Source organism: Nyctibius grandis, chromosome 9, assembly GCF_013368605.1.
Source record: "Nyctibius grandis isolate bNycGra1 chromosome 9, bNycGra1.pri, whole genome shotgun sequence".
Taxonomy (NCBI): domain Eukaryota; kingdom Metazoa; phylum Chordata; class Aves; order Nyctibiiformes; family Nyctibiidae; genus Nyctibius; species Nyctibius grandis.
Genome location: NC_090666.1, coordinates 30,890,149 through 30,915,777, shown reverse-complemented (window position 1 = coordinate 30,915,777; position 25,629 = coordinate 30,890,149). Strand labels below are relative to the sequence as shown.

Below are 25,629 nucleotides of genomic sequence, written 5' to 3'. Positions count from 1 at the left end.
ATGAAGAGCCCACATTGTGTTTTACTGGGGAGAGGGAGACAGGCAGAAGGCTGAAGTGTTTTGCTCAGCCCTGGGCTCTGTAAAACCTTCTGTTTTTTCAAACACATCAGCCCAAAGCTCTGGCAAGGAAGAGGTGACCCTGAGGGAACCCTGTAACCCCCCAGGTTGCACTTTCCTGTTCAAAGATCAGGACTATGAATTTTAAAATAATGGAAGCAGCTCTTTGGATAGCACTAAAAGCGCAGCCAGCTCTCAGCCCCACACCCATTCCCAGACCTCCTGGACTTTCACAGGACAGGTCAGGGACAACCCAGGCCAGGAGAGCAGTGTTTGCTAGGATAGGGGCCTGGACAAGGATGAGGGAAGTCGCCTGGAGCTGCTCATTAGCAGAGGTAGGAAAGGGCCAAGGTTTCTGGTGTTCACACCTGATCCTGCTGCTCCTTCCCACCCTATCAGCCAGTGCAGCAGATCATTTCAGCTTGTTCCCTGTAAAATATAGAAGTCAGAATGATTTGGGGTGAAGTGGACAGTAGGAATAAGCAGGAAAGATAATTTCAAGACTGTTAAGGTTTTGATTTGCCAAATGCTAATTTTTCTGTTCCAATTTAAGAAAAGGTCACTTTCAAGAATGACATCAGAAAATGGTTTAATGAGGCCAAGCTAGGACCTTGTCTCTGACTAGAAATGGTGTGCTTTGTTGCATTTCTTGGCTAATGACTGAGCTAAGATATCTACCAGATCAAATTGCTATCGATGGAGAAAAATACTGCGTCTTTCCTGCTGACAGAGCGCCCCATTTATAGCCAGCTCCGAAGTGAATACAAATATCCTTGGAAAAAATCGAATATTGCAAGATTGTTGACAAACTGTCTCCACGCTCGAAACACCACTGCCTAAAAGTGTGTCCCTTATCCCTGCCAGTCCAATGAGAGCACAGATAACTGCTGCTGTTCGCAATGCCATAAATGCAAGAACTTCGGTGGTCAGGTCTACATTTGTAATCAACATAGTCAAGCTTAACACTGGGGAAAAGAATTTTTCCCAAACGTGTGTTTGAAGCTGTTACAAAAGCTTTCAAGAATTGATGTAAGGAAATGATCAATGCGGACAAGTTTCTTTCACACTGGTATGTGAAAAACTCTTAAGTAACATGGTAGGTGTTGTCTCAGTGATCGCATCCATGGTAGCTCTGGGGAACACAGGAACTGCCAGGGACTGTGTTTGTCCAGCAATCTGGTCTTGCCTCTTCAAAGGGACATTTTTGAAGACGTCCAGACCTTCATCCTACCCCACAAGCATATGTATGAGGCTCTCATACTCCTCACATTTCTCCACAGGAGCTGACTGTGGTAATACAGTGACACCTCTGGGCTCTCCATCATGGGCATTGCTAAACTGTTGTCTTGGTAACAGTGGTGACTTGTTCTGAGCTGCCCTGAGTCTGAAAATCAACAAAGGCCTAAGCAATTAGTGATCCTGTGCTGCAGTGAAAAAGGTGCAAGTGGAAACATGCCACATCGGTCATAGACAGCTTCAACTTTGGCTCATCCCATCTCATTCTTGGGAAACAGCGTGGCTAGGCAATGAAACACAGTGAAAACCTGCTTTCTTTACCATGTTCCCTGTGTTTATCAACCACCCGCATGTACTGTGCCACCAGGAGCAGTCTGGGCGAAACACGCTGCTTACTGCTCTTGCTGCTGGCCACCTGCTCCCCTCTAGATCCCCCTTCGCTGCCGGCTGCCCGCCAGCCCCCACAAAGCATCACCTCCGTTGAGTCTGTGCACCAGCCTGCAAGGGAGTCTCTGGTGGGAAGGGAAACTTAAACAGCTCTTGGGTTTAACTAAAAGTGCATTTAATGGCCGTGGTGGCTGCTGGGGCTGGCAGAGGACTTGTGAGCAATGCCACCCGCGTGGCCGTGCCATGGCCAACAGGTACAGGGGGCAGGAGGTTCCCGCCGTCCCCCCAGACAAAAGGGTGGTGTCACAGTTAGTGGCCATGTGACAGCCTTGTGAGAGCACCTTTACGGCCCAGAGCCCCTTGACACAGCTGTTGGTGAGGATACGGCCGGGCACGCCCCAGGGCCTGGCACTGTCCCCTCCACAGGCATCAGGGAGGAGCTGCTGCTGGTGCCATCTCTGTCCTCCAACCACTTGCAGCCTGGTACAATCACAATTCTCCTGCAAAGGGTCCCACTGTCCCCTAGACTGACAGGGTGGCAGAGAAGATGCAGCCAGACACGTCTCAGAGATGCACAGTGAAGGGACGAGAGGCTGCAGGTGCAAGCTGCTGCGATGGACGTTCCCGTCACACACAAAGCTAAACCTCTGCCCCAGAGGGTGCTGCAGCCCTGGGACAGGGCCCACAGGGACAGGGGGGCTCCCATGCGCCTGGCCCTGGCTGCAGGGTGCCTTGGGGCAGGTTTTGGGGTCCCCAGCCCAGCTCTGACCGTGCCTGTCCAGCCGTGGCTCACAACTCACTGCCTTCACCGTGGACGAGAGCGGCAGCAGAAGCGATGCCGCCAGGCCGGCTTTCCTGCTGACTGCCCAGTTATTTTTTTCCCTCACAACGGCGGCTTTCTCCGCAAGGGCTCCCACGCCCGCGGCCGTGGGCTGGCAGCGAGTCAGCGTGTCCCTGTGTGCATGGCTCAGCGCCCGGCTCCGGCCGCCCCCGCCTCCAGCTGCCATTGGCGCCGCGGGCGCTGCGGCAGGGCCCGGGGCTCTGCCCCCGGGCATAAGAAGGCAGCGAGTCCCCGGGGCGCCCGGCTGCGCTGCATTGCTGTGCCACAGCCCCGCCGCCGGCAGCCAGGTGAGAGGGGCCGCGGGATGCCGGGGCAGGTGCTTGGCTGCTGCGGGCGGGATGGTGTGGGGGGCACCACCGCAGCCCCGAGCTCTGCCACCGCAGCGGAGGCCAGCGGGGAGCCCAGACACTCCTCGCCCTGCGGGTGGGCAGCAGGCAGTGCCGCTGGCTCAGCCTGGCGCAGGCAGGGCACGAGCTGCGCAGGGCTGCCAGGGTGCAGGCATGGAGTGCTGCGGGGGTATTTCCTACCTGATCGGAAACAGGCTGGCAGTTCAGACCCCGAACGCTGCACGGGGGAGGGCGTCAGCTCGAGAGTCAGGCCGTGGGATGAGATTCAGTGCCTTCAGCGTCGGGCCTTGTGGTGGTGAAACAGGAGCCAGTCCGCAGGGCAGGAGACATTTATCCATGGGGTATGAATTAACCGAGTGCCGGACAATAAGTGTTTTTTTTTTTTTTTTCCTCAGCGTCAGTGTATTCAGCAGCTTCTGGGAAGGTGGTTTTGCATCTCTCCCTTTTTTGATCAGAGTCCCTTTGGTTTGTCTGTCTGTGAAATCTGCAGGAAATGCTGCAATCCCAATGATTAACATTCCCGAGAGGGTCTCCAGATCAAGAGCAGGAGAAGGGAGGTTAGAGATGTGCTTATTTTGTCCCGCTGGCACTCATCAAAACTGGCTCCTGCCCGGGTTCCCCTGACTGCTCAGTCAGAGACAGACCTGCAGGCAAGGAAGGCAGAGGCGAGAGCGCCTGTGACAGAGGGGACAGCAAAACCTTTCTGAAGCTCCATGTGCAGAAGTGAAACGCTTGCCTGCCCCTCTCCCAAGCAGGGAGAACAGAGCAATGCGTTAAGCAGTGGGAGCCAGAGAAGAGATGAAGTGACAACACGCCACCCGCTAGCCAGGTCGGCACATATGGAAAATGCAGGAGCACCTTGCAGGAAGCCACCAGGGCTTTGCAGCCTCTCCTCATTTTCTCTCCCACGTTTTGCCCACATAGGGACCCAAGGTGCCGAACTCACATCAGTCCCAGGGGATTTGTCAGCCCCCAGCATGCACCAGCCCGGTACTGGGCACTCCTTGTGTTGTTGCTCTCCTCTTCTCCAGAGTTCCTGGAGGCAGGGCCAAGGTCTCTCGGGATCCTCCTCCCTGAAGCGAGAGCTGCTAGCGGTGCTTTTCAGCAGCATGTTTTGAGTGCAGGGTCTGGCGTTGCTGACGCGTGGGGAGAGGTCCCGGGGCGGCCGCGAAGCAAAAAGCATCGCTGGAGCTTTCCCAGGCTAACGCACCCCTTGCTCCTTCTGACCTCAGGGCCACGCTGTGACCATGTCTGAGCTGGAGAAGGCCATGATCGCCATCATTGATGCCTTCCACCAGTACTCAGGGAAGGAGGGAGACAAGCACAAGCTGAAGAAATCAGAACTGAAAGAGCTCATTAACAACGAGTTGACCCATTTCCTTGGCGTAAGTACTGCCCTCTGTGCTGAGGGAGCCGTGTCAAGCAGCTGCCGAGCTCTGCTACCTCCATCTCCCATGGGACGCAAGCACAGGGGAAGGGGTTTATTCACACGGCAGCAGGTTAAACACTTTGCTCTAGCTCCAGAGGAGCAGCAGGTGGCACGACAAGGGCAACAGCCTGCGCTGGGGGCTGGGGTTGGGGTTGGACACTAGGGAAATTTCCCTCCCGGGGAAGGGGAAACAGCCTTGCCCCAAGGGGCTTGAGATGTCCCTTCCCAGCGGCACAGCTGCGGCTGAGATTCCTGCTTCAGGAGGGCTGCTGTTGTGCAGCTGCTGCTGCTGCAGGCGCAGGGCGGTGCCCCAACACAAACACAGCAACGAGCTATCTGGGACGTGTCTGAACAGAGATTCAGCCATGAGAGCACCCGACAAACAGGGACATGTTACTGTCTGGGCCTCGCTCTGATCCTCCTCAGCTTTGGCTGCCTGTTTCTATCCCTTCAGGAGATCAAAGACCAGGAGACTGTGGACAAAGTCATGGAGGCGCTGGACAGTGATGGGGACGCAGAGTGCGACTTCCAGGAGTTTGTGGCCTTCATTGCGATGGTCACTGCTGCTTGCCATGAGTTCTTTGAGCATGAGTGAGCTGGTGGGAAGTAGGCAAGCACCTCTTGCTCATGCCGGAGAGATGCAGAGCAGCACTGCTCCTCCGGGAAAAAGACTGGGTGCGATTAGGGGCTCCTTGGAGTTAAGCTTGTGCTAGACTTAAGCAGCTTATTAAGTTCTGCAGCTTTGTGAACAAGAAACACCTGCACAGCTCAGGAAAGCCTATCAGCCAGTGCCCACCTGGCTGGATGCTGTGTGCCAATGCCTTGTCTCAAGCTCCTTCCCTGCTGCTGTATGCAAGAGACGTGCAAGGGGCTGGAGGCAGGCGGATGCTGCGATCCAAGCTTGCTTGCAAAGGGAAAAGGGAAATTCAAGGGCTGAAGCAGGAGGTGATGCAGAGGGGCTGGTTACAGAAGCCTGGTTCTGAGGCCACTGCCCTGAACGGAAAGGCTCCCATTGATTCCCGTGGGCTCTGACCACCCTGTGCATAGTACTAACCCAGGCAGCACAACCCGTGTCCCGTCCCAGGGGCTCAGCAGAGCCCACGCATTTCTTGGCAAATTGAGACACCCTTGGCTTGAAAGGCAACGCATAACCACCTAACAGCCCAGGCTTTTCTCTTCTCGATGAATCCTGCTTTTAGCAGCCTGCAGAACTGGAAGTGAGAGCATATGAGGCTCCTGGGCTGGGGACAGCTTCTGGGCTTGGGATGTGCCTTGGCAAGGTCTCCAGGCTCAGTCAGAAGGGAAGGGGGGATCCGCCCAGTGTGATCACAGTGCTTTAACATAGACCAGGCACAGCCTCCGGAGTGTGTGGAAACGGCGAGAATAAAATGTTGTTTCGGTCTCTGGGTCGCAATTAGTCTCTGGTGAAAAACGTGTTCTTTTGTCCCTGGCTGCATGCACCTCTGTGGCTGCCCTGCCCTGTCAGAAGGGAAGGCTGGAAGATGCAGCCTAAAGCACTGCTACAGCTCACGCCCCTGGGTTTCTTGTTGGGCACTGACCCTTCATCTCCTCCCTGGCATCACTGTGACTGGCCAAACAGCTCAAGCCTGTCGTCACCACCATGCTCGGCCTGGCTGTCCAAACTGGCAGATGTACCTGTGAGGCCAAAGGAGCGCAATGCCGCTCCATGGCACTGCTGCTGCTGCTCAGGATGTGTCCGCTGCTGCCAGGGTCATCCAGGGGCTTGCACTGGTGAGCCTTTGCAAAGCCAAAACCAAGCCTAGGACAATTTCCCCAAAGCCTGTGCTCCTGCCTTTTTAAGTCTGCACTTGCTATCCAGCTCAGTGATACCTGTGAGTTAGGCATTCATGGTCAGCAACATCTATAGTGACAAGTTAATGACAAAGACGCCTGCAGATGTTGCTGTTGTTTTTTACGTCATTCCATATTTCATAATGACATGTTTTTGGACAGGGACCATTTTGCTATTCTCATCTGCCTCCCCCAGGCTGTGAAAGGGGACACTCAGGCAGACACAGGCATACAAGAAAGACAACATCTTGTACTCCATCTAGAATTAAAAAACAGTTGTGCCATCCCAGGGTAGTGCTCATTTGTTGAGAACTTGTTTAGCATCCAAGTTACTTCCACTACATTTTTAACATCCTCATCAGTTCTTGGTTCATCTGTTTCCAACACTTGTATGGACCTGAGGCAGCATGCGAGGACAATGAAAGGGGACACTGCCTGTCCCAGAGTGTCCCCAAGGTTCGGCAGGGTAGATGGGACTCCCACAACCCTCTCTCAAGCCTGAATGTGACTTCAGCAGAGGGGTCTGATGCTTCAGCACAAGGGTCTGCAGGTGAGGCTGTCTGCCAGGTCTCTAAGTCCCGCCTGCGTTCTGCCTCACCGCACCACCAGTGCTCCCATGCATGAGGAATCCTTCCCCAAGACAGAGCCTTCTCAGCAGCTCTGCACAGCATCACAGCAGCGAAGAGCTGTAGGTGTAACACGCGGCTTGAATGCTGGCAGAGCCGGCAGGACACAGAGCAGGCTGTCCTGTCCCTTGGCCAGCAATGGGAGCCAGAGCAGGGAGCGACACAGTATGACTGCGTACGTGTCTGGCAGTAAGGCTGATCCTGACTTAGCAACACCACTGCTGGGAATTCACAGAGGCTTTACCTGGCACAGGAGAAGGTGCAGCAGAGCTGGTGCCTCTTGTCAGGGAGGAAGAGCACGTATGTTCCTGTGAGCACCCTGACTGCCAACAGTGCAGTATGCAGCGCTCGGGCTACTGAGCCCTGGACACTCCTCGCCAGTCAGCAAGGAAAGCAGAGCTTTCCTGAAGCGACATTCCTGAAACAGAGACTCAGTGCCACCCAGGCTGCACTGCAGCTCTGCTCCTGTCGTGTCCTGCTGCTCTGACACAGGCTGTGCCTCAGCTGAGGGCATGGGCTGTGGGGATGGCCGCACGCTGGCACGGTTCGGGAGGCAGGCAAAGCAGTTTGGGCAACACCGGCCCAAGCACGTAGCATGTGGTGCCTCTGCTGACAACTAACCAGCGCTGATCCCCCCTGCACGCTGCCCCCTCGTACGCACAGGTACAGCCAGCCACCCGCAGCACCTCTGCTAACACCCTGGGTCCCCACGGACCATGCAAGCCCCCTGTGTCCAGCCTGGGATGCTGCCTCGCTAGCAAGGGGTTTGAGTAGTGCTGTGAGGGGCTCAGAAGCACGGTGAGGCTTTCTGGGGAAAAAAAGAAAATCTCTCAAGCCTTGGGGCTGACCTTTGCAGGCGTCAGAGCTTTGCAAGGCAGACAACACTGCCAGCTCTGAAGGAGGCTCAAAAGGCTTAAGCAAGTTGCTAAACTCCCAGCAACGACAGGCTAGATGCTTAAAAGTGCCAGTCCTGCCACCACTGGTTTTCAGGCTCTGGCAGGGATAGTTCACTCTTCAGGAAGGGAAGGCGACAGGCTAATGACATTATGAAATAATTTTTAGTTATGCCCCCAACCCAGGCAACAGAATCAGCTTGCTGCATACCCAAGGTGTGTGTGCTCTTACAATACCTCACTGGCATTGGTTAGATTGATCTGAAATTGCATCAATCCCAGGAGAGCACAGAAAATCCACGTTTTTGTCATTAGTGCAGACTGGTGTGTGACAACATGCAGAAAGGCTGTTTTGGTAACATGGAGCTCTGGGGTCTGTGCCGTGGGACCCTCGGGGCCCTGGGAGGCTCCCTGAGGATGAAACAGCAGCATTACACTAGCAGTGCCTGACATTTGGACACGTTTGTCGGTTATCCTTTTGACTCCCTATAGAAGAGGATGCAAGTGAATTTCCCACCTGTGGATGCACCAATGGATAGTTTCTTATATTAAATGCCCTGTCAAGACAAAAACTCTTTATCAACAGTACTAAAAGTGAAATAAAGAGAAGAAAGTACAACAGGAGGAGCCCGAGACGTTTAACAGACTCAAATTAACTTTGCAAACTAGAAAAGTGACAGATGGGCAGATTTAGTACATACATGCTGTATTGTACCTCTGCTGAATTACATTTTCATAATTTAAAATGCTGCCAGTATATTTTGCTCTGGGAGATTAGAGTGCGCTTTCACTCTCTCCCCAATTACAGGTGACGTGCATGTGTGAAAGGGAACCCTCTCTCTGGATCAGACACAAAATTACCAGCACTGGAAGAGCCCTTACAGACCCCCCACAAAAAAGTTCTTCCACGTAAGACCTCATCTTACTGGGAGTGCTGATGATTGCTGTTAGCACATCTAAAAAAAATATTCTTAATATTGTTAACTGTCGATGGCATGTGCACTCAGGCTCAATCATTCAATAGCAGAGTTCATGTGCTGACAAGAAGAAAAATAATTTGTCTTAAAAACAAAATATGCTTTTTCCACAAATCATCCACAAATCAAACACGGACTTTTACAGACCCCAGAGAAGGAACATTCCTGACCTTGTTGGGTGGAATAAAGCAATCACGTAAACAAAGCGCTGCGCCGCTGGGCTGCGTCTCCCACGCGTTCAGAACTCCACGCTGCAAGCTGTGACGGCACTGAGAGGTGCTGTGACAGCACTGAGGTGCTGTGACGGCACTGAGGTGCTCCTCCATCCTGGCAGTGTAGTGACACGGAAGCACATTCCTTCTACCTCTATTCATTAAGCTGAAAAATACATTTCAAAATAAAGCGGCAGCATTTCTGTGAGTGATCCATGGATTGAGTGTGTTCCCCCTACCAGATATTAAATCTAAAGGATCTGCCTGGCCTTACTTACTGTACTGCAACAGTCAGGGCATTAGAGCATATTTTCAGTTTTCCATTCTGAAATATTCTCGACACTGGATTTTACTGTACAAAGTCTGAGCTCATCCTGCATCCTGAACAGTGTGGACTTCCGATGGCAGCGGGAAGGCAGCTGACAGAGCAGGAAACTAGAAGAGCAAAATGGGAAGCTTTTTAAACATAACAAAATAAAATGCCTCCAAAACTATTAAGGAGTAACGTAAAACTGACCTTTAAAAAGCCACTTTTATCTTCCCTTGCCACTGTAATTTTGCTTCTGCATGCAGGGATGCCACGTTACAAGTACAGACACAATCACCATAGCATTGCCGTCCATGTTTGGCAAAAAAAAAAATGCCAGAAATAAAGACAAATCGTTATTTTGCGGGTACCTTTGCAAGCAAAGTTTTAAAGAATGCTAGAAAATTAGCAATTGTTTTTCAGTTCCGTAAGCAAACTTTTATGTTTAGGTGAGGACAAGATTAAAAAAAAAGTGACTGGAGGAAAAGATAGTGGTGTATATTATTTTAATAACACGTATTGAAATACAAAAAAGATAGAACTCTGTTTATATGGCACTGGCATAACTGAAGTGGAAATAAACCCCAGTGTGTCTAGTTCCTCCTAAACAACACAACTGGTCACAAAACAAAATCTCAAGACTGTAGCAAAAATTTACATTAGAATTTGTCATGACAAGAAACTCTGGCTCAGAAACATCTGATTTGAAATACCTGATCATGTAAATATTTAAAGTACATTAACCAGCTGAATACAAACATCAGTTTAACAACAAGATACCCAGCATCAAGTAAATCCCGCAGTGCAAAAAGTTAGAGAATTATTCAGTGCAGTTTTGTTAGCTCTAAATTCTTAGATCTAATCCAGCTTTATCATCTGCGAACATGATTTCTGGCCTGATACACTGAAGTACTTTAAATGTGCAAACTTTTGGAAAATTCCTTTTTTGGCCTTAAAACAGAGTTGCGAATATGCCACAGAAACCAAAACCAGAAGTCTACCCAAAAAGATCCTTAAAATGCATAATATGTGTTTGCACACAATGGCAGGGAAATAGCATTAAAGAACTCAGGGACTTGGTACAGAAAATTAGGAATGTGCACTTAAAATGAACTCACTGCTTCCTTTTTTTCTGCTGTAATAAACTCCTGGGTAACAGTAAGTGATAAATAAAGGCGTAAAGTAGCCTCACAGTACTGTTGCTACAATAACATAAAGCTTATAAAAAGTCAGTACAAAGTGCTGGCTCACAAACAACGCTGCTGCAATAAAGGCGGTTTTATTAATGCTTACAAAGTTATTTAGTACTCGCTGGAGTCTGATCTCACACCCAGAATAAATCTGAAACACTTTGCTTTGACAGCAGCCCTTTCGGGGCATCTTGCCTCATTCCCTCGGCGTGGCGACTGGCCAGCGAACCAGCCACAGACATTTGTTAACTCAGAAGGAGACAGGGCTTAGAATTCCCTACTACATTTTACATTCCCAAAAGACCAGGGAAACAAAAAATAAAAATCATTCTTGTACCTTTACTACAAGCTGGTATTTCAAATGTCGAACTCATGCAATTTAAGATGAATTACAGATTTTTGACACCTGTCTTCATTAGTTTTGAGAAAGATGAGTTAAGTTGCTTTGCCAACAAAACCTGCCGTGCTTTAAATGCACTTCATGCACAGCGTCACCTGATGCTAAAGACAATGCCTTGTTGTAATTAACAGTGAGAAAAACAGAAAAGGCTCAAACATGCCACCTTCTCGCTATGTACAGTGCTTTTAAAAACAAACCGCGTTTTGCAGGATAAATTCCTGCTTGTTTCCTAAACCCACTGTTGGTACAAATCTGTCTTCTGTAGGCGTAGCACCTCTCTTGCCTCTTCGAACAAAAACTTTGCCTTCATTTAAGAAACTACAACTTAATTTATTTGCTCATACAAAGCAGCATGCCTCTTTCAATCTGGGTAAAAGCCGGTGCTTTGGTCAGGAACCCCTGGAGGTCTGTGTTAGAAAACAATGATGACGTGAAACAAAACCACCGGGGCCCGCGGACGGGGTGGAATCCCGCTGTAACCACAGAGCGTTCTGCACACCACACGGACTGCGGTGAGCCTCAGCAGACTTTTATGTATCTGCTGCACCCCAGAGAAATATTTGCATTGAACTTTGCGTCAGAGAAAGAATTCCATTTGGAAAGGAAACAAGCTCTGGAGGAACGCTGGTGCAGCATATCATTTTCTTTTGATAAAAATTAAACCAGACACTCTACCACCCGTGAGCCTTGTCATGGAGAGCCAGGAACAGTTCTTGTTCTAGTGGCTTTTACAGCCTTTCTGGCTGCTGCTGCTGCTACTTTGGGTCAGCCTGGTGAGGTTGCTCAAGGCTGTCATCTTGGTGCTGCTGTTTCTGCTCCTGCTTCTTGTTTTCAGCCAGTGCTTTTGCCCTGGTTGTCATTGGCCTGGGTCTAGCATCTGGTGTCTCTTCATCCTGCTGGTGCTTTTTACAATGTTTTTCAAAGGTGGAAATTTTGGCATATGTCCGGTTGCAAAGCAAACAGTGGTACGGCCGCTCCCCACTGTGTGTTCTCATGTGAAGCCGGAGGTAGGAGGACCTGGAAAAGGCTCGGCTGCAGACCGAGCAATGGTGAGGCTCGCGTGCCTTGTGGGTCTTCAGGTGGTGCTGCTTGAGGGACGATGACTGCTTGAAGGCCTTCCCACAGGTGGAGCACTTGAAGTTCCTCTCGCCCGACTCGAGAAGCTGGTGCGACACGAGGTGGGCAGAGGAGCGGAAGTTCTTCCCGCACCTGTCGCACTTGTAGGGCCGTTCCCCGGTGTGCAGGCGGACGTGGAGGACCAGCCCGGCCTTCTGCGTGAAGGCCTTCTCACACTGCAGGCACTTGAAAGGCCTCTCGCCCGTGTGCACGTGGCGGTGGGTGGCGAGGTGCGAGGCGCGCCCGAAGAGCTTGCCGCAGTCCTCGCACTTGAAGGGCCTCTCGCCGGTGTGGATGGCCTTGTGGCGCACCAGGTGCGAGGACTGGAGGAAGAGCTTCCCGCAGACGGGGCACTGGTACTTCCGCTCGCCCGTGTGCGAGCGGAGGTGGAGGGCAAGGTGCGAGGAGGAGATGAAGGCCTTGCCACAGAGCGGGCAGGCGTGGGGCCGCTCCCCGGTGTGGGTGCGCTTATGGAGGACCAGCCCCGAGGAGAGCGCGAAGGCCTTGGCGCACACGGGGCAGCGGTAGGGCTTCTCCCCGGTGTGGACCCGCCGGTGCTTGGCCAGGGCGCCGGCCTGCGCGAAGGCCTTCCCACACTGCTCGCACCCGTGGGGCCGCCCCGCCTCGGCGCCGAGCGCCAAGCCCCGCCCGGCCCCCGCCCCGGCGCCCCGCCAGGCCCCTCCGGCCCCATGGCGGCCGCCCTGCACCGCCCCGCCCCGGAAGCGGCGGCACGGCCCTGCCCGCGCGCAGCATGCGCCGCCGGCCGCGCGGTGCTGACGTCAGGCCGCGCGGTGCGGCCGGGAGGGTGGGGGTTGCGGCCGCCATCCTTGTCGCTCGGCGGGGTCGGCGCGCCGGGCTCTTGCCTGGGAGGGGGGGGGCTACAGCGGCTCTGGGGAGTGCCCCTGAGGCGAGGACACCGCGGGCTCCCCCGCCCTCCTGTCTGCCCCCTGCTATGTCAAGAGCCACCATTGGCTTTGCTGGGTGAAATGCTGAGGGGAGGGATGTTACCGCCCCCCCCCCCTTCTCCCCAGCTGTAGTCCTCACCCCCAAGTTTAGAAATCGTGGTGTGTGGAGGGCCCAGGCTCGGGTCAGGGCTGAGAGGTAAGCCAGACTCCAGAGAGTATTTCAGTTTGGGCATGGAAAACACGAAAGTCAGGAATATCCAGGTTTTGAGGATGTGCAATTGCTTTAACTATAAAGCAATTGTAATGGAGTTCTGCAGAAAAAGCTCTTTAAGCATTAAACTGTCCAAAGCACAGCTGAAAACTCTCTACTGTAGATAAAGTTTTTGATCTAACAGCCTAAGTTTCAACATTCAGGAAGGCAGATTTTCAAGAGCTGTTTTGAAATGTTTAATGTGCTTTTTGTTTTAGATTTAACTTTACAAGGCAACTTGTCTCACTGTCATCAATATCTCAATACAAAAATCTTACAATGCTTTATTTGCTAAAAAACTACAACATTAAAATTGGGGTTAGGTAGTTCTTTCCTTTTGCCAGCTGTTTTGTTACGAGGAGTGTCCCATAGTCCACTGCTAGAAGTTGCTGTACTTAACAATAAGTTACACAAGTTCTGTACATAATTACAGTCATAGTAGAGTATGCAGCTGTATAATACACCACAGTAAAACACCATGAGGGCAAAGAACTACTATATGTGAAAGCTTTTTGTTGAAGATTTTTATGGTTTATTTGACCAAGAGTCAATTTGATATCCTCATATCAGGAGACTGACATCCATCTTTCTTAGGCACTGATCCAGGCAGAATCGCCTTGCAGAAAAACCTGGCTCTTTTGCCAAACTCACGCATTATTAAAAAAATTTTATGTAGCTCAAAGTCTTTAACAACTCTATAAAAATAATTATTTGCTAGTCTCGTGCTTACCTTCAAATACATGAAGTATTTGAATAATTTCACATTCTCTTTCTGAATTAGGTTCACTGCAGTATTAGATCAGGCAGAAACTTCAAAACCTTAATTAGTCAAGTGTGACTCAACCTACTGGATATTTCAGCTTGAACAAAAAAGTTTGTCTAAATACAACTCTAAAAAACATTGAAAGTTTGTACCACAGCAGATCAAGCTAACTAACACTGAATGTCTTTTCCATGGTGGAAAAAAAAAATCACTATCATAAGTTTTAGCACAGGATATTCAGGGAAAACATATTGTAAGACCATGCTTTGTAAACATTTCTATTAATCATTCAGAGACTATTGGCTTTGGAATGAGTTTTCAAAAACTTGGCATTATGCAGGGCAGTAATTAACAGCTAACGCTATGAAAACAAGCAACTTTAACATGAAGTTACGACAGCAAGAGCAGTAAAGGCTCCTGCATCAAGTAGTTAAAACTGGATATTAATTTATATTTTATTATAAAGTTTATAGCATTACAGAGTCCAGCATGGCATGATAAGTAACCTTGTTACACTTGCAGTATTTGTTTTTGCTTGGTACAAAAAAGCTAAACAGCCATGTAATTGTTACATTGAATCCGGGATTGGAATGAATTTGTTTCTTCTGAATAGGGATGAGTCAGTGATTTAAAAGAAAAAGGCTGCATTTGTAAATCTCAAATATGTGCAAAATTCCTTTCAGTACAGTAGAGAATATGGTAGAGATGTGTGCAATCTTGAAAGTTACATCCCAACCCAGATACTGCCAGTATATTGCAAACAATCACATGGAGGGTGAACTCCGAATGGTTACTCACGACTTTCAGTATTCCTTCCAAGAGTCCTCGTCACAGCTGGTGTTCTCTTCCCACCCCGCTTTATGTCCTTTTATGCAGTGCATCAAGTACTGACATTCATAATTATTGTAAAAAAACACTGGTCCATGATAGTTCTAGTAAGTTTCCATCAGGAATTCCAGTAAACTCTCCATCCTACCACAGCTGTAATTTACAATGCATTTCTGAAAGCAAATGCAATCTGAGAGATGAAGGTCTGTGAAGCTGAGTATCTCCATTTTGCTAAGGTCTTCAACAGCTTTTAAAAACACAGAAAATGGATTCCGATATTATCATTCCGAAAGACCCTTGATTTTGGTGCTTTAGCCTTGATGTGATTTTCTGTTTTCACATGTTATAGGCAACATAAATAGGATCCAACTGGTCAGCTAAAAATCCGTCTCTCAAGTGCATTCGTTGTTTCTCACCACGGGAATTGATAGGAATAACACCGGGGTCCACAATGACTACAACACCTACTATGAGATAATGCTCTTCCAGAACCACATTTGTAACCAGCGCGACCAGGTCCAGCGCTTCTTGTTCTGAGCCTTCCAACTCCACAACCACCACCAGTAAGTTGGTCCAGGTAAACACAGCGCTGTCAGTGTGATACAGATATTAATGATGAGAAAGAAATACATAGTCAAAGGTAGCTAGTTATCAAAGAGAGACTCACTGGAAATAAATTTCGTAAGGACTTGAACAATATAATAAATAAGAACATATGATATAATAGTAATGTGAAAATATTCGTAAATCAAGAAGTATTAAAGTCGTAACTTCTTGGGATATTCTCTGCTGCTTGTTTTTTAATTGTACATGTACAAAATATAAGTAGGTCTTTTTCTCTTATATGTACACAGTCATGTATTTAAAAGCCCTTTGCACTTATGCATTGAAACAGGAACCATTAAGATTTCACATTCAGTGTGTACATACTTGATATTAATGTACTGGTGTAAATCTTCAGAGATTATTAAAGGAAAAACAAAACCACCCAAAGATTACAAGTAAACACTACCACTTTGAGACTGAAGAGCACCTACAGCCAAATGGCATACATCATCCATTAGGACCAAATGAGAATAATACATGTTAGACAATATCATTCAAGAAATCCTTGAGGTGTGTTTACCAGCTCCAAGTGCGTACATTCTGACACAACCAGGGGAGTCAACAACACAACTTGCAATTGCTCTGCTGCCCCATTCGTGCCCTGCCCTCCCTGTCTTTCAGACTATGAAGATCAAACTCTGATAAAGGGGTGGGCTTTTTTTTTTTTTTGAGCAGTGGAGGCAGAGGCGTCATATTTCAGTTACTCTCACTGCAGTTGTTTCTAAGCAGAGCTCTACAGCAAGCTCTCAGTCTAGCATGCTGTGGAGCAGCATGTGGAACAGCGTGCTAGACTTCTGCTTTACAAGAAATAACAGGATACAGAAAAGTAATACTGAGGCTCTTACCATTCTGCAATGCTCTTATGTGCTCTTATTACCGAGGTCTCTATATCAATGGGATGGTACCTCATTCCTCTGAGCTCCAGTGTTTCATCCAAAGAGCCTACCACATACAGGGCATCATGCCTCTCTGCAATACAGCACAGACATGTAAAACATCATCAGATCTACAGAACAAACATGGTCATCTGTACCTGCTTATTCCTGACATTCTAAGATGTTCCTGGTGCTTCCTAGAAGTCTATAATAGACATCAAGCTCTACCATTTGGAGAGAAGAGAATTAAGAGGTCATTTAGCACCTCCGCCTATTGACTCCAAGCAAATGAAATCAGACTAAAAAGAATTTCTGGGTCATCCAATTCTGCCCCTTCTCTCACATAATGTAATCTCAGTTCATAAACCCAATCAAAAGCCGTTGTTAAAGCATCTTTTTGTCCCACTATTCCTACCAGAGAACTTCTCTCCTCTGATTGATAGAACACTTTTCAAATTTCCAGATTTAACTTCCTTTTCTTTTTAAAACCAGCTTACACCCACTTGTCCTCATGCCAGCAATATTCTTCTCCGCTTCTTAAGTTCCCCACAGTTAATGCAGCAAGAACAACTCTATCCCCTCCTCAGCCTTAGCTTTGCTAGGTTAAATAAGCGAAGCTCTCCTAGACCCTTCTTGAAGGACATGCTCTCCGCATGGCCATGTTCATCCTGTAACTCTGTTCAGTTCAGCTTCGCTTTTTTTTTGCACCCATTTGATAATTCTGCTCAATCGTGTAAGTTGAGATGAAAAGCATGTTGAGAAGCTGCACTGCATTTCACACGTACTTGCTACGTTAATTCACCATACATAGCCTCTCAAATGCTGACTGAAGGACAACTCACATTGTTCCACAGTGATAAAAATCTCTGATACATGATTTTTCAGAAAGCTACAAGGCACAAAAACTTGCTGTAGTAATCTGATGCCTTGCCACCTGCAACTTCTCTTTCACAGATTCCAATTTCTGTCAAGTACCAGCTTGCTCAAGAACAGGGAGCCATTTCACATTGAACAGTGACAGAAGGACAATTCCATCAAAGCCTCCAGTGCAGAACCTTGCACTAAGCAGCAGTACAACGTGCCCTGGAGGTCTGGTAACTACCCTAGAAAATCAGAGGAGGAAAGCAAGGAAAGCTTAGAGCACCTTGGCTGAGTGTTCTTTCATCATGCTCGACCAGCTCTGAAGGAGAAGATGACATGCAGTAAAAGCTTTTTTCAGGGAGCTGGATCTACATCACCTCAGCTCCCACCAATAGCCTGAGATCACATTCCTTCAGGAACAGAGACTCAGGAGGGGCTGGCCAACACAGAACTGCTCAGTAGGTTGAATGGGTGGAGAGGCCTGGTGCCAAGAAGGGACCCTGCTGTGTAATGGTGGTAGCTGTGGGCTAAGGATACCACATATCTCTGATGGAGACTGTTTCTTCACCAGAATTCACCTTTTGCTCTCTGATGGCACTCTGACTATGGAAGAGGGAAGTCTGCAGGATGCAGCTCTGGAGGAGATGGAATTGAGTGGGCTGCAGGGGTTTCTCCAGCTGAAGCAATAGCATCCACCTTTCTTGTTCTCAAGAGCCCCAGGGAGACTGAAGAGCACACCAGCACAGCAGATCAGAGGATGACCCGCTCTTAGCGACTAGATCCAGAGATACATCACGGACCATTTCTGAACCCTGGTCTGGTATCCACTGCAACAGATGGAGTAGCTCCTCATCAAAAGCCTCTGCCTTCAACACATCGCTCTCCTCGCTCCCTCTTCTTCCTTCACGTAATGGAGGACTAAAAGGAGGATGGACATGCATGGTGTCCCCCGAACAGACACTTACATTCCAGAACTGGGAAGATTGCTTTTCTATCTTGTACCATGGGTGATTACAGGAAATGTAAAAGGTGTCTGTGAGCCCCCCACAGTTCATTACCCAGTGACAGCAATGAGGGGATGCTGACACTATCCATGTAGATACCACCATTTATTTAAGTCCAATCACAGACAATTAGCAATATACATTTGCTAATAAGTTATAAGCATTCAAACTCCTTTTCTTAGGATGTTTAGAGAGTACTTTTTTAAAAAATGTGTGATAATCAAGAGTTATATGTACTCCATATTCTGTTTCAACAGAAAAAGGAGCAGTTTTTCTTCCATCAGTTTACATCTCTCAAGTTTAGACATCTTGGCTTAGACTGAAAAAAAAGAGATTAACAATTTATTTTCTATACTGGAAAAATTATGGAGAAGTTACTCCTCTGGACCTTCAACTTCTGAAAGGCTGGGAAATCACTGGTATTTGTGCATGTCCTAAAACTGCTGAATGACTTAACACTATTCGTGTTCTCTGGATCAGCACTAAAATACTGCATCCTGTCTGTAAGGAAAGAGGTTCAGAGTAAAAGAGAGTAGAAAGGCTCTAGGGCTTCAAACAAATGTGCTCGTATTATTTTGTGTAAGTGGAAATAAAGGAAGATGAACATGACTTCTAAATCTGTCAAAAGGACATTACAAATTTCTCATTTTGCACAATTATCTGGTATCATTATAATCAATGAATACGTACAGAGTAACAATTCCTATTACATTCAGCACTTTTCACTGATGAAGTCTGATGAACTTGCAGGACAGCTTACTGTTTGCTAGCTCAACTACCCCGAGGAGTTTCAAACACAGGCTTCTGTGAGTACATCTGTTTTCTCTCACCTCCACTAGCATCAGTGAGTTCTGTTCTGCGCAGAAAGCCAAGGTACCCAGTCCGAGCCCATATGGTCTGAGTGTCTCCAAAACTCAAGTGAGCAGTGAAGTGATCAGCATGCAGTGCTTCTTCTCCATACACTGTGTAGTAACCAGTAGCATTGTGCGGACTACTCACCCAAATCTAGGGGATTAAAAAAAACCAACCAACCAACCAAAAAAAAAAACACAAAAGGGAATCATTCCCATATAAACACAGGTTATTTTGCCAGACACAGGCAGCATCATTTATTGATTTAAAAGATCTGTTCCACCAACAATTTTGTTGCTCCTAGAATGCCAGAGTAGTTTTATTAAAATAATTTCTTAACTTCTGCCTCACAGAAAATGACCAGGAAAAAGGAGTAAAAAGGAGTTTTATATACATGTAATTGGGGATGGTAAAGAGGAGAAATGAACTTGGCATTTGGCTTACTGGAAAGGAACAGCTATGACCTGCAATCCTCTGTTAGTTGGGCATCTTAATATACACAAATCCTGATGTATATAAAACAAAAGATTGAACCAAACATCAAATTACCTCACTACTACTGTCCACTGATGGCAGTACATAAGATATTCACTCTAGTTTCTAGCTGCCAATCAGACACAGACTAGTCACGTGATAATCACCTGGTACTGGCATGCAGTAGGTTGGCAGAGGAGGGAGAAAACCATGCAGACATACATACAAGTATATAAACAGTTCCAGCTCTCTGCAGAGTTCATTCACTTGCCACATTATGTTGCTATCCCACTAAGGGACAGGCATTTATCTAACGAGATTTATCTATATTAAATCACTGCCAATAAACAAAGTACAACAGCATCAAAACTTTACCTCTCCTAAATGCGAGTCTCCCAGAGGTCCCTTGGTTTCTGTGTGTGCTATGATGACCTTCACCCCTGGAAGAATCTTGAATAAGAAGCAAATGTTTAAAATAGAAGTTAAGAGAACTTGAATTCACCAAAAGAAAAGTTAATAATGCAGAGCCACAGAAATCAACAGTCTGTGCAATTCCTCCCCTTCGACTCCTTTCTGCACCACAGACATCAACCATCTCTTCCTACCAAATTGTTTAATCATTTAAACTCTTAAGCAGCTATTTTGCAGCTTCAGAGCTGAAGTTTGTTTCACACCTGAAAGATGCCTTCCACATGAAGGCCTCCTATTTTTTCAGGAACATATCCTATTGCTTCACTTCACGCACCCGGCTTCAATTTACTGTTATTTTTATGCTCTCTCTAGTGCCTCTCCTAGATATACTGTGATTAGTGAAGCTGTTTGCACAGATTCTGTACTGAGATCCAGCTGAAGTAGCTCACCACCCAGGTAAGGGTCATGAGGAGGAAGGATTGCTCTCAATCTCTCACCTTCCCAGACTCCATAAGCGGCAGACTGTGTGGAGAACCTCTCTCTACCAAACGCACCCTGAGAAAATAAGAGAATGCATTTGTACAAGGATTTATGAACTTAAATAAAACAGATGTGTTCCAGTATATTCAGTGTTATCCCATCCTCAGCTGCACTGACCAAACTGTTACGCCAGCCAGTTATGCTCAGTTATTCACAATGCAGTAAGACAGTTAAGAGTTTCTAGCTGTCTTCAAGACTTCCATATTAGCATTTCCATAGACCACATTTCTTTTAAGAGTCAGAAACTCGGCTCTCTGGAGAAATTAGTAACTTTTTCCAACTGAGTTCTAAGGTTGCAGTTCCACCAGCATTTTAGGTTCATGTTCTTTGTTGAACTCTCTTGGACCTCTGCTTGCCACACTGAACCATGGCAGAGCATCAGTAGGAATTATGAAAGGTGAAGAGCAAGCAGCCTACACAGAATTAAGTGACACTATGCAGCCCATTAGTAGCATAACTTACAAAGACAGCACATTTGCAGAAGGAACAGGAATTGAGTGCAGTAGGAGAGGTGTACAAGAGAAATGGCTCCTATACATGATGTTCTATTACACTATCCCTACACCCATAGGCTAGAACTGACTAACACAGCGGCAGCTTTGAGGCTATGGCTGAACTAGTTTTTAACAGGAATATATACCATGAAGTCATAGTGATGTATTAAATAAGGAGAAAATGACTGTAGTTTACATTGATCTGCTCAGACGCCAAATCGGGATTATGCAAATGAAGGTGAATAGCTTGTCTTCTAACAGCTACAATTTAAGCTTGCAAAAATTAGAATTGAGCAGTCACAAAAGGTGCCAGTTAACGTAAGCCCCTAATTTAACATTATCAATTAAAAAAAAATAAAGCAAACGTACCAAGTCTTGATACTGTGTTTCTTAAAATAAGTAGAGAAACAAATACATGTATGTATGTACCCTACTAAACTTAGTCTGAACTTGGCGCTGCCAGCACTTGTATTAAGTTAACCGAGAGGCAAGTTGATACGAAAATTGTGACTACAGAATTAAGTCTGATAGAATGACGTATCCTTGGCAAGTTTCCAGTGACATGTGTGTACGTATGTGCATGTGTGTGTGTGTTTTGATACGCTGTAGTGCAGGCCTGACATCAGTTTATTGGATCTGGGAAGGCTTAGGGAATTGAGTTGGTTTGGGCTGAAGGGAAAAAAAAAAAAAAAAAAGACTAAGGGAGACTAAATGTACGTTTTCCACTACCTAAAGGACTGTTAGAAGATGGAGCCAGATTTCTCGGAGTTGTCACCATAAGAAGAGGCCAGGGACATAATATGCAAGATGGGAACTGCCAGTAAGGAAAACTTCCCCAGAGCGGGGTGTCAGTCTCAGCACATATGCCCAGAGAGGAGGAGGATCTCCATTCTTGGAGATTTTCCATACTGAACTGGTCCTGGCCCTCAGTAGCCTGATGAAGCCTTGAAGCTGGTCCTACTTTGAGCAGGAGGTTGCATGAGGGCCATCCAGAGATCCTGCCCACCCTGTTTCTGTGATCCTGTGACTAACCAGCCAGCTGGCAAAGTCACCTTTTGCTAACAGTCTGGTTAGGTAAGAACAGCTAATGAGTCTACATTATACAAGACTGATAAACAGACAAGCAACTTAGGTGAGGGTCTAGAAAGGAACAGCAGAACAAGTGATGGAGGAGGAGATGCTGGACCACTTCCAGCACACAGCCGTCATTAAATGATTCTCTAGGGTGGAGTTCCTTGTATACAGTGGTGAGGGATTAGCTGCTGCCAAGAATATTTCAACATACCAATGCAATGCAAGGAGGCTGAACTTTCTCCTCTACAGTCATTAAATAGTTAATGCTTTAACATAATCTGTACCTGTCATGTCGAAGTGCTCTCATATCTACATAGACTGTTGTTGGATCTGGTCCTGCTGTTCCCTAAGAGTAAGAAAGAAGAAACAAATTCAATAGAAGCCAGAAAATCCTGCTTTCATTCTTACAGCCACATAAATTCACAAATTCCTCTCCCTTTTTTACTGACACTTACGAAGTATTGCCCTAATCTATGAGAAATATAGTAAATTTGCCCCCCTTTCTAGAGTGACTGCCATAAAGCTTTGATGTTTTATGGAATCAATAAATGAATGCACAAGTGAAGTATGTATTTATACAGGTAAGTCTAAGTTTTTAAAATTTTATTTTGGTAAGCACCTCTACTAAAAACTACATAGCAAGTGCAAAGCGTGTAAGCATAAACCTATGCGGGCCTAATCCCTTTCCCAAAGCTCAACTGTTCTACTACTTTATAACAGTTTTGTCAGCTTTGAAGAAAAACCCCAACATTTAACTAAAACATAACTCCAACCAACCCGTGTCTTTTCAAGGCTCCTGCCCTTAACAGCCTAGGCAGAGGTCGAGCTCTGTTGCAGTCAGAGGATAAACCTTCTGACCAACTCTGATGAGAGGTTTCCCATTTCTCAACATGGGAACAGGGGACCTTCTCCCACCCCTGCAGAATTTAATCTCAGGATAACTCGAAACTATTGTGAAATGCATATTTGAGATAAAAAAATAGGCAAAATTTTGGTGACTATTCCCCTCCATAGTACAGTTTCTCATTTTAGAAATACTTAAAAATGAGGGCACGTGGCCATCAGCTCAAGATTGCAGTGCTGGAGAACAGTAGTAATGTCTTTTTAATGACATTCTCTTGTACTTTTGTAGCACCGAGGCTCAGTGACACTGATGGCCACACCATCATGGTATTAATGGTATGATCTTTAGCTTTAGGAATATACCATTCAGTAATTTTTAATCATTGCTATACCCCTTTTCTGCTTGTTTGAGAAAGTTTTTGTACTTCAGCTACAAGTGTTCTTCATGAGTAAAACTAAATTTCTTTAGAAAAATAATCTTGCTTGATCTGTTTCAAATGAAAACTTTCTCAAATGGCATACATCCGTTATAGAGTAATACTGCTGAACCAGACTGACTTTAGGACATCACAAGCACACATGCATCACTATACCTGTTCAGCCAGCTTGCCCAGCCTGTTTGGCTGACAGCAGGACCACAAACAGAAGTAACAGAGGCCATCAAAGTGTGTGAAACAGAGAGAAAGGGGAAAAAAGAAAATACAAACAAAGAGGCACTGGAAACATAAGATACACACAGTAAGACAGAAAACAAAACTCATACTGTTTTAGAGTGAAAAGAAAATTTCCATTTCAGATTACTTAAGAGCTTGGCACTTCTAAGTGGTTCATTGGGAAACATGCAAGTCCCAGTTAACAAACAAGAAGAGGTTTAAGGCAGATCATGTGTAATGCTTGTTGCATTACATATCATAAATCATAAATCCCTCCTCCATCTGTAAGTATCTAAAGGCTGCTTGCAGCTTCAGAAACACCACCTCAGTAAACCAGTTCAGTAAGGTTGGAAGACGTTATGTATGTATTTGCATGCTAACTTGTATCAAATACCCATTCAGTTTGGCTATAAATCTGTATTAATTTAAATTCAATGATTTTAAAAAATCAAATACAGATATCACTTTGGAAGAATGGGGGAAAGGGGTTAAAAAAAAACACTAAAAAAAGGCGCTCAAGAACAGAGAAGAGAGATGAAAAAGGTATAAAATGAAGGGGAAGCTTAACTGCCCAGCAGCCCTACACTCTTCACAGTTTTCTTGGAGTACTTTTCACATTGCCATTTAGCATTCTGTAGAAACACTGTTTTTTCCCCCTTTGTACAGTCTGAACAGCAAATATCTAAAACTGGCTTTTAAAATTCTTATTTAAACAGGCAATTCAGAAAGCTATTCTTTCACACTTGGCATCTGAAAAGTTTTATTCAATGAATTTAAAATCCTTCTGTACAGTCATCTTAATTTCATCTATATCCTTCCTGTTTTTCCACCTACTGATTCATAAAATTGCTCTGGTTGCATTTCTTTATAATCGTTTATCTAGGGGTTGTTAAAACCCTTTTCTCCTTTAATATGTGTGAAAGAAACTATAGAAACTAAAGAAACAATTATGAATGGCAACATATTTAAGAAGCTCATGGCCCAGAACATCTCTCTTGTAGGAAATCTAGAACATGAAAACATATTCTGACAAGAAAAAGGCTTTCCTTCATCTAGTGGGCACCAGGAAGGAAAAAAAAAAAAGAAAAAAAGTTTTGCAGGAGCACAGTAGCAATGTTAATAGACTCATATTTTTTTAAGTAGTGTAATTCATACCAATAAAATTGGAAATAAAATTTACAATTACACACATACTTAATGCATGTGCCATCTATGAAATTCCCCACATAAAAAACTACATACTGCTGCATCTGAAACTTGAGCAGTTTATCTGTTAACTCAAGTATCATCCAAAACTCAGGGTGCTTTGCCATTTTCTACACCATACTTAGTACCTGATTTTCAGGTAAGTTGTGGAATACATTTGTTTTTTCTCTCCTAACTAGAGAGGAAACATCTCATTAAGAAAAGTTACATTTAATCTGGTTAAATTACACATAGAAGATTATTGTCAACTGAATAATAAACTATCGAAGACAGGCCTGGACCACAGCATGTCATTATCTCCACGCTGTGAAGCAGGGCTGTGTACTTTACGGGCATATTCTCCCCCTCAAAGCTTCCAATTTTATACCTTTAATTGAAAAAAAAAAAAAGTCCAGCTCTCATATGAGGTGAGACAAACGTATTTGCATGTGGATAATACTAATTTGAGATCTTTAAAAGTAAAAAAAACTGCCAACTTTGTCAATTTTCCTGGGTCTTATTTGAGGAACTGTCTTCCATTTAATTCCACATATACATAAGCTATTTATTCAGACAAAATCCGAATCACACAAAAGCTGAAATAGCACTGCTTGAAGTATTTAATACCTTTATGAACAGGGAGCTCTGTATTTAATTTAATACTGCTGCTGCATAGTAGGAAGTAGGAAAACAAGTTTCTTAATACGGATCCTCTGTATTAGAAAGCCAAATCAATTGGTCAATGAGTACAGAAAAGTGAAATTATCATAATCCACATCTTCAAGGCGTATTTAACTTGGTGATGAAACAAGGAAGCAATGGAGCTCTAGTTTTTTAGAAAAAAAATTACATACAGCTGAACATGATTTCCTATAGAGTTCCCAGAGATTCTCTCCATAAGTACAAGGAATAAGCAGTTTAATCTCACCTGTAAGCAAATTGCTACGTTGACCCTGCACCCAAATGTAGTGCTCACTGCACGAGCAGAGAGGCCCAGGTCTTTGAATAACTTCGAGAAAGACTGTGTTAATGTAATCCTTGGTCTCTCCTCTGCAACCACCATGCATGTTCGCACGCAGGACAGGTTAACTCCTTTCATCTGAAAACAACATTTTAAGATTGAAGTCAACAATTCCAAAAACAAGCCATTTCAATTCAAGGAACAGATTGACTGTACACCA

The 25,629-nt window shown here is 45.9% G+C and overlaps 3 protein-coding genes and 1 long non-coding RNA gene across 8 annotated transcripts in view; 2 read left to right on the top strand and 2 right to left on the bottom strand.

Moving 5' to 3' along the window:
• The first annotated feature begins 2,751 nt into the window (after nucleotides 1-2,751).
• On the top strand, nucleotides 2,752-5,673 carry S100B (S100 calcium binding protein B). The gene is made up of 3 exons (XM_068407943.1): nucleotides 2,752-2,808; nucleotides 4,101-4,253; nucleotides 4,752-5,673. The coding sequence occupies exons 2-3, from the start codon at nucleotides 4,116-4,118 to the stop codon at nucleotides 4,890-4,892; spliced, it is 279 nt and encodes a 92-aa protein (XP_068264044.1). The 5' UTR covers nucleotides 2,752-2,808; nucleotides 4,101-4,115; the 3' UTR covers nucleotides 4,893-5,673.
• Nucleotides 5,674-11,469: 5,796 nt separating this feature from the next.
• LOC137666927 (zinc finger protein 436-like) lies at nucleotides 11,470-12,474 on the bottom strand (the record flags this gene model as incomplete). The annotated part of the gene is made up of 1 exon (XM_068407207.1): nucleotides 11,470-12,474. A coding segment is annotated over one exon (1,005 nt), but the record flags the coding sequence as incomplete, so codon positions are not given.
• A 202-nt stretch (nucleotides 12,475-12,676) lies between these two features.
• LOC137666942 (uncharacterized) lies at nucleotides 12,677-17,126 on the top strand. Its single transcript, XR_011048731.1, has 3 exons — nucleotides 12,677-12,931; nucleotides 14,926-15,139; nucleotides 17,012-17,126. It is a non-coding gene; the product is annotated as an uncharacterized lncRNA (long non-coding RNA).
• Nucleotides 13,176-25,629, bottom strand: part of DIP2A (disco interacting protein 2 homolog A) — a 130,987-nt gene continuing 118,533 nt past the window's right edge. For 3 of the 5 annotated variants that reach the window (XM_068407220.1, XM_068407221.1, XM_068407225.1), the window contains 8 exons: nucleotides 25,377-25,547; nucleotides 23,204-23,233; nucleotides 22,052-22,113; nucleotides 20,157-20,214; nucleotides 19,624-19,698; nucleotides 18,753-18,927; nucleotides 16,028-16,151; nucleotides 13,176-15,165 (listed from right to left, as the gene is read on the bottom strand). In XM_068407220.1, coding sequence (XP_068263321.1) covers nucleotides 14,913-15,165; nucleotides 16,028-16,151; nucleotides 18,753-18,927; nucleotides 19,624-19,698; nucleotides 20,157-20,214; nucleotides 22,052-22,113; nucleotides 23,204-23,233; nucleotides 25,377-25,547 — 948 coding nt within the window. In that variant the 3' untranslated portion in view covers nucleotides 13,176-14,912. The remainder of the gene's footprint in view (nucleotides 15,166-16,027; nucleotides 16,152-18,752; nucleotides 18,928-19,623; nucleotides 19,699-20,156; nucleotides 20,215-22,051; nucleotides 22,114-23,203; nucleotides 23,234-25,376; nucleotides 25,548-25,629) is intronic. The other 2 variants (XM_068407223.1, XM_068407224.1) reach the window with 1 other exon arrangement.